The sequence below is a fragment of the Acartia tonsa genome, chromosome 7, assembly GCF_053477335.1.
Source record: "Acartia tonsa isolate MP-2025a chromosome 7, ASM5347733v1, whole genome shotgun sequence".
Taxonomy (NCBI): Eukaryota; Metazoa; Arthropoda; class Copepoda; order Calanoida; family Acartiidae; genus Acartia; species Acartia tonsa.
Genome location: NC_137266.1, coordinates 38980548 through 38996184, shown reverse-complemented (window position 1 = coordinate 38996184; position 15637 = coordinate 38980548). Strand labels below are relative to the sequence as shown.

Sequence of the window (15637 nt, the reverse complement as noted above, 5' to 3'; positions counted from 1 at the left end):
CCCCAATGTTATACATAGAAAAATACAGCTTATGTAGATTACAATAAATGGTTGAGATGTTTGAATACAAAGTTCAATAAAATTCTCAAAAGTTTTAGAGCCAACGAATAAGAAAACATTATTACAAAACTTTGGGGACGAATAAACATCTTTAAATCCCCATTCCTCCCTGATGTAATTGTACAATGCAACTCTTTTAAATGGAATTTATATATAAAAAGATCTTTAGAAGAACAGAAAAGCTCAACAGTTTTTAGTTGCTTTGCAAATTGTCTATTTATTTTTGATTTCCCTCTCCTTATCCCTTACCCATGAGGTTTTATGCAGTATGCAGCTTTAAAATATGCAAACAAATAACCAGTCAAATAAATCAAGTTGTCCCACAAAATTGCCATAACAAAACTTTTAAAGAAGATTTTAATAGACTCATTTTTGCCTGTCGGCATTTTTAAAACCATAACTTTCTACTGTGTAGTTTACAAAATATGTGTGTCCTTTGCTAATTTATATGTTATATTCTCTGTAATGTAAAAGCACTAATAAATAAATCATAATGCAATATTGATGAATGGTCAAGAAATCTTATAAACAAACAGTAGAACAGGACTAACATAGTTTCAAGTAGCTAAAAATATATAGTTTTAATTAGTAATTACCCAATCTTTGAAGAGTCCAGTAAAATTCAAGTTACCAACCTTATTCAAATATGTAACAATTAAAATTACCCCTAAGATTTAACTATATTGATGTTGAACATCTGCTATACTCAGTAAAAGGTTAGGTAACTATGAGAATTTACTTATTAGGAAGGGTTGATCTTTGCTAAAAATTTACCTTTGCCCTGTTCAAATAATTTTTCCTAATAGTTTTCTCCCTCCAAGTGCAAGGATATGCATATTCAATTGTAAGATAAGCATTTTTTCTACCCATGATCTACAATGATCTTAATTTAATTCTCTGCTTCCTTACTGTACAAATCTATAAGTAGAAATTCTTGTAGATAGCTTATTTATGAGATAGTTCACCCTACCTAAAAAACTAGATATACCAAACTATCATATCTAATGCCGTTATTAGAAAAAGCTGTAAGTAAATGTTTTAAATTTGAGAATCTGCGAAATGCTTTTTTCCTAATAAGAAAACTAGCAATGAAACCCAAAAGCGATCAAAAATATCCTAAATGATGCATATAAATTGCTGAATTTGCTTTTCATCTATTTTTTTAATATGAAAATAAAACAATAACTTGATATTGATATTAATCAGATGTTTTTAATTTATCACAGTTCTAAGGAATATTAATGAGAATTTTAAAAAAAGGATACAAAATGTTAGAAAGAGAAAAAACAGGGTTATAAAGAAGAAAAATTAAACGATAGATTAAAACCATTGGTTGATAAGTTTGAAACTTGTTATTTTGTACAATCTTCTAGATATTTTATCAATTTTAAACTAACAAATAGCAGAACGAGTATTTTAATTCACAGTCCAATGTCCCCTTCCTCCCTTGAAGGAAGAGAGATGTGCTTATATAGATCCACTTAAATTATCCCCCCACCCCCACTAGTTACCAGGTATCAAAGGCAAAATGTAAGATTTTATGAGCTTTAATATAAAATTTCCTTTTATTTAAAAGCTTCTATACCTCTTATTCTGATTAAGAATGACTGTATTATTTTATTTTGTTATTTGTTTTCAATTCATGTCATCTTAAATATTTATTTAAACTAATCATATATTTTTATAACATATTTTTAGTGGTGCAACTACTCGATAAGTACAATATTTGGCCGTGTTATAGTGTTTCCTTTTTTTATTATTTAAAACTAATATTTAAATCTTCTTTTAAACTTTTCAGTTTTCTTTTCTTATTTAATCTTTTATTATGCTGCGCTAATTATGGATATAATTGATATTGTTTCTTATGAAAATTTATGAATAATAAATTCTATCATTTATAAGATTCTATAGAACAAGAACAAATTAATACAAAAATCTAAGAGAAATTAATTTAAAAATATTTCTCAAAAACAATTTATTAAGTACACTATTAATTCTCATTAGTTTTTCCAGCTTAACTTACAGACTAACAGACAGTCAGACTAGCAAATGAAATTATATAGTAGGTGCACTACTTTAAAAATATGAATAAAATGATTTATGAGATATCAATATGTTAAAAAAACGGCACATGTGTAAATCAAAATTTGTGCAAAAAATTGTTTTTATTTACTTGAGCTTTTATTCTGTGTGTCTTTAACACGTTTAGCGTGTTCAATAAAGCTTAGCTTTCAGTAACACAAGTTTTTTTTATATTTTTTATGTTTCATATGTTTTGAGTGTGGTATTACATTTGTTTTTAATTGTAATCTATGATTTTGAATGAATCTTTACATTAAGGTTCGAAAGCTAGGAAATATTGTATAATATTCTAGTATTAATGATACATTTTTAACATAAAATGTATAAGAAAAAAAGTTAAAAGTACTTTTAGTAGACTTTCTCTAGACATTCAAAATAGAAATAAATAAAAAGAAATTTAAAAAAAACATGAAAGTCATAAAACAAATAATTAAAAATCTCTTCAACAATTCTTGGTCTGTAAACAATAAACTTTTCAAAATTTAAAATTAAAATCTTAACAAGAAAAAAAGTTAAATTCTGTCTTTTTTTTTCAAGTAAATATTAATGGAAGGTAAGGTTTGTAGATTAATTCGAATGCCATTGTCCTCTCCCTTCCTGGGAGTGTAGTAAAATATTCATCCAACAATAGATAAACCACAAACCCTTTTAACTATATGGATGTCCAAACAATAATACTAAATATTATCTGGATGTATGTACGTTTGTTCGTTTGCCTAATAAAATATTTGAACTTAATACTTTTTCTCTGAAATGTTTTATCCACCTACAAAATATATATCTACAATAAATGTACTTTTTAAAATCATTACTATTTTTGACAGTCGGAAAAAATCATGCATCATTGTGGAAAGAAGACCCTAACTATGTTTATAATAAAGCTTGTATACGTTTACTAATCACAGAAAGTGTTCATACAAAAATTATAAAATTAAGCATCAGCAAAGCTATTAGTTATTGAAGAGCTGTACACTTTATAAAAACTAATAAATGAGAAGAAACAAAAGTTAATTAAAGATAAACTATATCTTATTTATGCCAGTTCTTCACAGTCCAACCTCTTAAAAATTATCGTCATGCAAAATTTCAGTCCTGTAAGTTTAGTTCCTTTGACTTTTTATTTTGTTTTCAAAAAGTGTCACACACGCCTACCCCCTTTAAAATTAGATTTTAGTAGTTTAGTAGTTTGTCAAACTTACAAATATGACTAACAGAGAAGCTTCGCTACTAAAAGTATAAAAAATATTTAAAACTTATAATTTATGAAAAATTTTGTGTTAAATCGCCATAAAAACGAGATATTTAAAATCTAACAATAGGTCATATAAATATAAGTATATGTTTATGTATGTGTGTATTTTCCCATATAAACTGTAATGTTCTTGTTATATCAACAAACAAAAATTAAATTATGGTAAGTCGTTATTATTACAGGTCAATAATATGTCAGTCGTATTTACTTTTATTAAATAAAATTTAATCGACATAAACCATTAAAGTAGTATAATACCTGAACCAAACTGTATAACGTTAACATGTTTGTTTCGGAACGCATTGCCTAGCCGTTCTCAAAATCTTATCTCGAAGCCCTCCGAATGACCAACATAGTGAAGTTTACGAATGTGTATTTATTACCATGAAAACAGTAAGTCTAAAACAAAAATATAAGAATTAATTACATAAAATTAATGGTTATTATTTTTGTAACATCGAGGTTGCGTGATTTCAATTTAATAAAAAATATGAATTTTCTAAAAAACTTTAAATTGGCACGAAACATATTAAATCGCATCAGAAATTGATAATTTTAGAATAAAATAATCAATAATATAAAGGAAAATATTCGTATATCAAAACTTAGCAGTTAAATGGTCTATTTGTTGAAAAATTAATGATTTAAATTTCTTCATAAAATTGTACCATTCTACGCTTATTTTCAAGAATTAAAAGATAAATTCTTACCACATATGATGTCAAACTAAGCAGGAAGGCTTATTTGAGATCTTCCACGGATTAGAGCGCATGTATATTCAAGCAATACATTATTTTCATTCATGTAGCTCCTCACATGGGAATCATCAAAGGAAAAGTGCGCGTCTTTTTTGTTTGTTTACAAGCCACGCGCGGAGATAGTTAGGAATGCCGCATAACACACTCATTCTCTGGGGAATTCTGGTGTAAGGAAAAGGGGATTAATGGGTTCGAACTTGCCGGGGAATACAAGAAATACATACCGACACAATGTTTTAAAAGAGGCTTTTAGATAGTGAAATTTTTAATATGTTTTTACATTACAATAAAACTAAATTAATGATAGCCAAAAATATAGATTTATTATTTTGACATGATTTATCAAAAATCCAATTCTTGAACTGGAATGATAAAAATTATATGAATAAAAATTAGAATAAAGTGACGTTTTCGCTAAATTTTTAATATTTTTTATACAATTTTGCAGGACATAAAAATATGTTAAAATGCAATAGCATCGATGCAAAAATGTGCCATTCCCAGCATTCTTAACAAATATATTGGGTTTCCTTCAAAAGAACAACAAACTTCTCTCTCAAATACAGCAGAGCAAAAAAATGAGGAAAACTTTCCAGAAATTATGCTTAAAAAGAACAATTTTGTTCGTAAGTAGTGCAGCATTTTAAGACATTATATCAGCTATGACCACTTTTATTTCTTAAAATATAGCCGATATAAAGACTTTAAAAAAACATAATGATGGAGAAAAAAATAATATTTATCTTGCAATGACCTAACTCTAAGCTGAATATCATAATATTACCAATTGTATAAATACATGTAGTTTATTGTTTTTGGTATTTTTTATACCTGTAAAAGAGATTTTAATGCCTAAAAGAAAGGTAGAGGTATGTAGAAGTATTTTTCATTAATATTAAAACTATGATAACTTTTACTTTTACTTGAAACATCTTGTGTGAAAAAAAACAAATTTTGTATCAAACATGATTCTATTAATAATGACGGCGGAAAGTTGGAGACATTTTCTTTCTATCTTTCTCTTTTGAATTTTAAAGGAATTACTTTCTAGTATGTATAATGTGTATATAAAGATGTGCGATCATATCCTCAAAAGTGACAAAACTGTAAAATGTTTCATGACAGCCCATCAAATTTATGGGTATAGAATAAGCGTGGATTTTATGACAAGGGAAAAATTGTTGTCAATTTAGGTTGCAAACATGGATATAATTTATGTGTAAGAGCCAACTACTAATAAATCCATCAAAGTGAAATTTAGTTTTTAATGATGTAAAAAAAGTAAAGAAAGTGGCAGTTTGAGCTTTAGTAATTATCTGCAAAGCTTATTATTGTAATATTATCATTTTATGCGGGAATGATGTTTCACTATATCTAAATCCTCTTTAAAACCATTTCCAGTATTTCCAACATGAAGCTATATAAAAATCCTTAAAATAGCAAAGGATTAGAAAAAAATAATTTCATGTTTTACTATATAATACTAAAAGAGTTGATATAAAAAAAAACACATTTAATAGGGTATTTTTGAATATTTTATGATTCTCAAAGACTTGTAAAAGTTAATGTTTCTCTTAACTAACAGAATATAAACAAAATATTTAAATTTTAATTCAATATCTATCTTGTTTAAATTTATTTCATGGAAGTACCCTTTTCATATCTCAGCAAATAAAATTTAGCTGATTTGGAAAATGTCTAAATAATCCAGTCCTCCTAATCCTATATTTAATCAAATTAGGTCGCAACCAAACATATACTTTATGTGATAATAGCATAACACTACTATAGCAAGCCTGCCTAGACAGAAACTAAACTGTTATACTTTTAAATTGAATGATAATAGAAATTTTACCATCTAAAAGCTTATGATGACAGTAGCCTTATAAATAAGCAAAAAGTACAACCTACCCTTTACGATTTCATATCCTTTATCTGTTTGTCCTTATTTTGTATCAATATGAGAACAAACTGTTTATGAAGGTATGCATCTGACATGACAGCAGTATGTAATATTTATAAGCATAACCTTTGTCCGGAAGTCCTTTCTGTAGAAAAAAAGGTCCTCCAAACCCACCCTCTCACTTGAAGGATTTATTTAAAATGTAAGCAAGTTTGTATGAATACCTGTAGTGTCACCTTTCTGTTATATGATACAGTAAAACATAGCATTATAATATCTTTCATTTCTCATCAACTTTCTTTTTTAATAATCATATAAAAATTTTCAAGTTTGCATTTTTTTCATCTATGAGAAATTCAATTTTCTTTCCATGCAACTACCTTTTTTTTGATTAATAAGTGTTTATTTTTTTCAACCATTCACACACATTCGACGAATGTATGTGTTAACTTGAATTTTCTTAATAAAAGGCTGAAAATGGGTTCAAATATTATTCTAAAACTAAATTGCAATTGGTTTTATGACTACAGTTCTTATATAAAAACTATTGATTAAAAAGAAATATTAGACATTTTTTAGTTATGATAACCTATTATATCTTAATCAATGCAAGTCTTTTTAGTTTTAAATTCTGTAAACAAGCAAGAAAGATAGATCAAATTTTCTTGGACTCTGTGACAACGTGACGTACAGACAGTTCTAAGTTAAAAAGAGTAGCTTCGCTGCTAAAGAAAGGGGTGTGTCCCATACGTGATCGTATGTAAAAGGAGAAGAAAAGAAACAGAAATTCTTATTGAATAAAAACCCTGGATTTTTAATCATGGATAAAATGGTTTTAAATCCGACAAATGTAAATCTGAGAAAAATAGTTCATCTACATTTTTCCATTCCTGTATACTTTATGAGAAAAAGGTAACGACGCGACATTTGGGAGATTATTATTATCTAATTTTGGAAGATTTTTTAGCTGTTTTTAGAATTCTCCCTTAGTATTCACAGCGGTGTATCAGACTAAGGGCTTAACAATGACATTTCATACATAGAAATATCCCTATCATTCCCCGCAGGGGTTCACCTAAAACTGCTGCTTTTTCTAAAGCAAAAAAATATCGTTTAATAGGGCAAACACTTTTCTTACTATACGAACAAAAAATTTTGGGTTATTTTAGTGATTTGTGAGTTTTTAAAGTTTTTATATAATTTCATCATTTGAAATCTTTAAAAAAAATTATGTTTCTTATTAGCTATTTATTAATGTAATATTTTTTGCATTGTATGAACAATAACTAAAAACTACGAATAGTAAAACACCGTCCTATGTAATCTTAAGACCCCAAAAAAATTTTAATGTTTGTATAAGAATCATACCTATATGATTTAAAGAGCTATTTTATATAATATTTTATGTTGAGGAATTACTACTAAAAACCAAGATCTGTAATACAACCATTTTCAAATAATGTTGTTATTTGTAAAGTCTTATGCTAATATGATAACAGTGCAATAGTAAAACTGCGATTTGTATAAATATGCATCTATCTACAATTTGTTGTTGGTACATGTTTGCAGAAATGGATTGACCAATAATTTACATCCTTTCATTCCCCCAAGAATAACAACTTATCAATATTCCCTAAATAATAATTTGGGTATGATAAATCTATCATCTATTGACCTACCCCTATATCTCAAAATGTCTGAGTCATAGGACCAAATTGAGCAAAATTATTTTGTCGCAGGTCAATAAATTCTGATAAACAAAAAGTTTCGCCAGTTTTAACCTAAATCATGGACGTCCATGTGTAAGGAAGGGGGGTTCAAGCCGTGTTTAAATTAACTACATTAAATTACCATCCCTCACACCCCAACAAAAATGAAAAGCTTGGACGTTCTTGATCAAGATACTAATTCATTAATAGGACACCTGCCATACCTAGGCCAAGGTCTATTGATAAAAGGTGGGCTGTCTATGGATATGAATGGAGCTCTGATAATTTTTCCAATCCATCCTTTGAATTTGTAGCTATGTGTTTGAAAGACTAAGAAAATGTTAATCCTTTTATCTTCTTGTTTAATCTTAAGACATTAAGCATAACTTTATATGTCTTTTTAGTAGCATAGAAACTCTTTAATTATTATGTTTGTAAGTTCTATTAGTGACAAAACTTATTTTTTACTGATTTTTACAAACTTTTAGATGGAAATTGCATGTGTAGTTTATTTTCTAGAGAAAAAGTCTGTGTGTCTGTTACTGTTTACGGCCGTCCGTCCGTCGGCCACAGGATAAGGCATTTAACTGTGCATTAACATGCAAGGGGTCACATAGACGGCGGGTTTCATAGTGATTATATCACAATTGCCAAAAATATTATAATTGGCTTAGGTTGCAATTTTATTGTCATTTTATGGCATGAAAAATCAACCAGATATGAAGATATACGAGAAGAGAATATTTAGATTTTTTATCTTTATCTGTATGTTTTTCTATAAACCTTTAAAAAAAGATTAAAAATGAATTTAACAATTGCAAATAATTTTAAAAGTCCATAACGATGTTCCTTAAAAAATTCTACATTTAGTTTATGGTTAAATTGAAGCCCTCAAGATTAGATTTGTTGTATAGGTATCTATAGAACAATGAACGATAAATTTACTTCCCCAAAATTCTTAAACGTAAAATTCAGCCTTTATTTGAGAAAGAAAAGGCTGTAGAATAATTTTCGTTCCACTTTCTTGTATGATTAGCAATAATAAAATCAAATTTAAATCTATAGTAATAAACATTTCAGCCCCTCCTCACAATTTTAAGGGTTAGCATTTTTAAAAATAAAATAGTAAAAAATTACAAATAGCTTTTTTACATTGTTGATAACAATTACTGCATAAAATTGATTATAAACATGTAAAAAACACTAGATACAATATTTTCTTTTACTGATTAAACAGTTGTTAGTAAAACATTTTTTTAACAAAAACGGTAGAAGAAGGGGTTGTAAATTATCAATCATAATCTCATTCCTGTTTTTATTTCAAATGCTTGTTAATTTTGCTTAGTTTTAATTCTAATTGGGTTGATTAGCCCAAACAATTACTGTACAGTCATTCGGTTTTTAAACATTTAGATCATATCAAAAAAATGTTCCAATGGAACAACAAAAAATCCGCTAATATACCTACTAAAAATATTTGTAAAATTGTTATGTATTTAATTCTACCTTTTGGTAGCCATTAAAAATATAACAAAATAGTGAACTATAAAACAGTAGTAGTTAAGAAAGCAGTGACTCTTTTTATAGCTAATTTGAGCAAAAAAAAATACTGACATTGTATCAACATATCCTATATATTGAACTAGAAGTATTTAATTAACAGAAATATAAGAAGGGTGGAGAGTTTTAGCTTACATTTCATTTTATAAAACGAGGGATAGGACAATTGCTGGCAGATTGTCCCCACTATTTTCTACCAGGGAGGGAGGGGATAATGGGCTGTTTATTACTTGAGTCCCAAAAGATATATAGTAACGTTATCTTATTCGATGGCTTAACAACCTTAAACTATCATTGAATTTTGATTTTGATAAGTTGAGTATCCAAACGTTTCAACCATTAATTGAAATCTTCAGAAGGGTTATTTTGTGTATCATTATTGGGGATGAACATCAATTTATCGGCCATTGTCCCTGATTTTTTACGCTCAAATCTGACTTAAGGTGAGGAGGAGGGGGAACAGTGACTTATAGAGTTGCCTCGCAACCAAAGTATTGAAATATATTTGGACTTATGGGAGTTAAAAGGTTAATTGTGCTGCCCCATGCAAATTTCAAAAGATATGGTGTCAATACGATACAACATAAGCAGTAATTATAAAGGACAATTATGCTCATAAGTAGCGCAGCAATGATTAAAGTTATGATGAAGATCAAAAGCACATAAATAATATAATTTTGATTTAGCTAATAAATGTTTCAATTTAATACATAAGATCATCATTGCATCGTTTTTTTTATGTTGTAAATAAACCACAAGAAATGACATATTCATTTGCCATTAAATCTGATATCAACCCAATATGACTAGCCATTTGTTGGATTTGTTAGACAGCATTATTAAAGAAACGCCAAATATATTGAATCATACGCCTTTTAGCTCCAAGAGGCTCGATGCTGTAAAAAGGATAAAGTACAGAAAAGTTGGAAAAAAGGAATTTTTTCTGCATGGAAGGCTTCTGTAACTTTATTTCAATTGAAAAAGTTGTTAAAAGACAACCCCTACTAAAACATATTTTATTAGCGCAACAATATTATAATTATGGTCTTCCGCAAGTCATTTTACCTATTAAAAATACTAATTTACTAGTCACACATACACATAGAAAACTGTATTATATCTTATTTTTTTTAGCTGCCCATCTTGTGAACAAAAACATTCTTGGTTAGATTAATTTCTCTACCTTAATGTAAAATAATCTCCCCCCTGCCCCAATAACCAATTTTTCCGAGTGTCCCTATATGGGCTAACCCTATTTCTTTCTTTTACAATTTTTAATAGATCCGTTGCTACTCTATAGTCTTGTGGAATGGTCATACTGAAAAGTCTAAAGTCTGTGTGTATGTATGTCCAGTAGGATCTCTTTAATAGCTATATTGACTGGTCAACAATTTCTTATAAGGTCGGTAAACCTCAAGGCAAGGTTTTAATCTATTTTTCTTCGCTTTCAAGATTAAATATATTCTTGTTTTCAGTTAACTTCCTTCTAAAGGTATATAGTAGTAAATATTTCATTTTTTAATCATTTTTAAAAGTCCTTATTTGCAAAATCAGAAACATATGTAGATTATTGTCAGTACAACAGAACATACACACATCAAAAAGATCTCACAAAGCCTCTAATTGGTTCAGATCAGGTTTTTGGCTATTTTCTAGTTAATGAGGAGTTTTGAATTTACGTAATAATTTACCCCTCCCACTTAATATTTTAAAACCACCTAGAAGCTATTAGTAGGTCCGATAGTATTTTTTGAAAAGATAGCCTAAGTTTTAAATAAGCTTTATATATTCATCTCAAATTTGTAACTCGAGGGGTAAACTTAACATTTTTACTATCTTTGGGCGTTTATACAATATAACTAGTATTCTCGTATTCATTCGAATCCGGTGGATAGGAACCGATTCTCATCCATACGAAAAAAAACTATGTCTAGCATCGTATTATATCCAGCTTTCTACGAATATAAAATGTACAAACATTAGATTAAAACCAGTTTTTTTTAGCCCATGCCTTCGGCACCTCTTGGCTAAAAAAACTGGTTTTAATCTGATAATTGTACATTCTATCTATATTCGCGGAAAGCTGTTTATAATGCGATGCGAGAAATAACTATTACCAATTTTAAAAGAGCATTAATAAGCCAACAGTAGAAAATGATACCTTTTTCTCAAATTTTAAAATACAAAATGTTTTGAAGGATTTTTCACATAACATTTTTATAGATTTTTTTTTCATTTTTGAATGGATGTTATTTTAATGTTTGACACTTTGCTAGGGGCATACAATACATTGCCAAACGTCAGGGGTTGATTCTTGAAGAATATTTAATGTTCTACCTAAAACTTTTCTGACAGTCAAAATTGATTTTAGTGTATCTATTTTAACCTAAAAATTAAAAATATAAACCTATTAATTTAACTTCTGAATCTTTAAGCCAAAATATTTTTAGAATTAATACCCAGGCTGATTTTAATTTAGCAGCGTAGCTCTCTCTAAAGTTGTAAATCTGTCATAATAAACATCCAACTCATAAATGGTACACAGGGATTAGTGATGGAAAACGTTTATATCTTCAAATATAAAAATATATAACCCATTCTATGATAAAAGTAAAAATGAAATAAATAAGTTATTAAGTAAAGTGTAGAATACAGTCAAATAGCCATATTTTGGGCAAGAAAATAGTAGTTACAGAATACCATTGCCTTAAAAATAGCCTTAAACCCTAAAAGAAAACAAATTTCTAAAAGCCATCCAATACAAATAATAATTTAAATATTATCATCCTTTTAAAAACTCATTATTATACTTTTGACCTATTTATAAAATCATTAACATATTAGAAAAAAGCATCAGAGGACAGATATTCAATTATTTTAATCAATTTTTAACAAACACAGTTAGCTAATTCAAACTGAAAAAAAAAATCTTGGATTCCCCCCCCCCTCCCCCATTCAAAAAGAAATTTATAAAAAAAAAGAGTGAAGGCTTAAGTTATCACCAAAAATATTATATAATTTAAATGGATTAAAATTTTGAATACATGTACAAATCTGTGAATATAAAATGCTATGGGGAAAAAAGGCAAAAGTAGCCTTATTGTCCAAAATAATTTTAGCCCATATTAATCATTTTTAATTATTAATAGACTCAATATATAAGGACTAAAAAGGTCCCGATATTCAAATTTTTAAATGGAAATATTTAAAACAAGGCCGATTTTAAACAAAAGCAGTGAAGCATCAAAATAGTTTTTATTTTAAATAAACAAAAGTGGTGGGTAAAAGAAAAAAGAATAAGAATAACAACTAAAATTGAATAAAGAGAGGTAAGGAAAGGTACAAAACACAACCAATTATTGAGTAGCTTCGCTACTAAAAGCCCTCTAGGAAAAAAAGGGAAATTTTTAAAAAAAAATCTTTAAATGCCCTTTCTTCTCAAATTTTGGACTAATTTAACCCAAAAACTCATTTAATATTTTGAAACTGTTTAAATTGGTTTTAAAAAATTAAATTACAATTGCTGTTATTATTTCAGTTTGAAATTCAATTTAATGAAATGGAAACAAGGACAATAAAGTTATCTACTTCATCCACAACAGGGAGGGAGGGGACATTGGACTATTTATTACACGAGAACCCAAAGTTTTATCATAACGTTTTTTATTCGTTGGATCAAAAACTTTGTGGGCAATTATTGAAATTTTGATTGTTTTTTTAAGATGAGTGCCCAAACGTTTTAACCAATAAATGTAATCTACAGAAGGGTTAATTTTGTCTATCATCATTCTATCCAGATAGAAATGTGGATACTTTAAAGCATGATTTTGTCGGGAGCGTGAAATTTATAGGATTTCGTTTTACATAAAAGATTAATACATAAACAAAGGCTATGCAATCAAAAGTATTGAAAGCAATAGAAACACGATAAAAATACATATAATCTCTTTCTAAAAAGGTCAAATGGACAGACGAAAGCTATAGAGTAGCCTTGCCGCCTAATAAGAACTGTTGGTTCACAGTGCATTAAAATAATTACGTTTGAAAAGCATGCTAAAACGTTCTTTCCCTTGGATACGGAAAGGAAATACGAAAATATTTTTTTAACAACTATTATCAATATATAACTTAAATCCTGAAAACTATTGAGAAAGAAAAGAAATAATTTGGAAACTATAAACAATCCCAAACATTAAATGTTCAAACTCAAAAAAAAATTTTAAATCTTTTTACTGATTGATGCTTTATGTAGTTTTTTTTGATAATCCTTATCCCTTTCTATTACAAATATTAAGAACAAAGCATTTAAATTAACTATCACAATTCTAAAGATGAAAAAAAAATATTTTAAAAATGAAAACATTGTCATTATAAAACCTAAAAATTATGATTAAGTAATTGAAAATTTAGGATTTCTATTAAATAAATTATTTCTTTATCTCATTGGGTAAATTTCACCCCCCCCCCTTTCCTTCCCAAATGTAATAAAATCCTCCTTCCTCCTTAACCAACTTTCCCTAAAATAAAAGAGAGAGAGAGAATACGTTATCTTCCATTTACACATTCCTGTATTCAATAGAAAAAGTTCTCATAAAAAATCTTATAAAAAATGTTTAAACTATGTTTGAAAAACCCATATAATAAAATGTTAAAATTTTTGTTTGATATTTTTATCAGTCCTAAAAAAAGACATTTATTCACATGTAAAACAAATAATAAAAACCTCGCCGCTTTTTTGATATTTTAACATAACAGTAAAAAATGATCTCAGAAGCAGTTTTTTCTTAGCATTAAATAAGAAACTATTAATAAAATCTTATAAAAGGCTTACAAAACTTAATCTTTTAGATCATATAAACAAGTTAAAACATTATAATTATGGTAAAAAAGGACTATTCATAAACAATAGTTAAATAGATTAATTAGAGTCAAAACATACCTTTAGTTCCTTAGTAGAACTTTTTTTAACAAATGTACAAGAATAATTACAAAGTTATCGCAAAATTGGACAAAAATTAAATAGTCGCATGTATGAAGAGATGCAACATAATAAAATGTAGAACACCTACCATGCAGGTCACCAGTTTGTGTTAGCAAATAAGAAGTTATAATAAAAAATGAATACATCGTAAAGATAGGACTTTAAGACAAATGTTACACAAATGAAAGTGTACTTACGGCTGAGTATGATGGACTCGCCCTCTGGACTTGTGACAATACCCATTCCCCTTACTCGCACATCCAGCGGGAGAGAGACAGTCTAAAATAGAATTAAAGGTCAATTTCCAACCATCCTTATATAAAAGTAACAGGATCTGTGTCTGTTTGCACGAAAGAATCTCGCTAACCGCTGAACCGCTTTTGTTCTCCTTTACAATAAAGCTTCTCATGTATCAGGGAAGGTTTGTAATTATTTTGGGCGAGGATATTTAGGCGGCGCCACTGTATGACTTACTGGACTTTCCTTCTTACAAGGGGGTTGAAACATTTCAGCATGACGAACATTTTATTTAATTTTACTGTATTATATTATTATTCTTATTATATTATTACTTTTTTAGTGTAAAATCATGTACGCAATACACAAAGCTAAAAAAATTTTTATATATACCCCTTTAACATAACATCATAAATGCTAAAACTAAACTTTTGTAAATTAATTTACAACATATAACTTACTAGAATCTTATAGGGATGTGTAGGATAAACGTATGAGTTAAAAAATAAATATTTGTAAGTCCATTTCCAGCATGGATAAATATCCGCTGGATTAAAACCGATGCTCAGCCATACTTAAAAATCATATATAGCAGACATGTATACTATTTTTGTTATCCCGAGCCTTCGGTATCTTGGGGCTAAGAAAATGGTTTTAATCTTATAATTTTCTATTCTAATATCCACGGAAAACTGTCTTTAATACGATGCTATAGATCATTATTAGATAAGTGAAAAGGAAAGGGGGTTGTTAAATGAGACAAAATAATCTTTTAAATGCAAGGGTCTCCAATTTTAATTTAAAAAACCTATTCGTGGAACTCTCCCTTTCGTTGCATCTAATCCCAAAACTTTTCAGTTGATAAAAAAATGGAAGAATTGTTTAGTTATTTTAAAACCTTTTTACATATACGTTAATCTGGAATTCGAAAATAAAAATGTAAAACTCACGATATAAAATGTATATATATATGTTGTTAGACTACTAAAGATTTGCCGAAAGATATTAGGACATTTGAATTAATTTAGAGTGGTTTTTAAAGCATTTTTAGTTTATAGAGAATTTGAGATGAATAGCTCAATACAGAAGAAAAAA

General features: G+C 28.0%; 1 protein-coding gene across 6 annotated transcripts in view; it reads right to left on the bottom strand.

The window, feature by feature from the left end:
• LOC145323722 (uncharacterized) overlaps positions 1 to 15637 on the bottom strand; it is a 174989-nt gene that overhangs the window by 94466 nt on the left and 64886 nt on the right. For all 6 annotated transcript variants that reach the window (XR_013881074.1, XR_013881073.1, XR_013881075.1 and 3 more), the window contains exon 10: positions 14503 to 14584. Coding sequence is in view for 2 of the 6 variants with exons in the window: in XM_080166204.1 (XP_080022330.1) it covers positions 14503 to 14584 (82 nt within the window). In the remaining 4 variants the exon portion in view is untranslated. The remainder of the gene's footprint in view (positions 1 to 14502; positions 14585 to 15637) is intronic.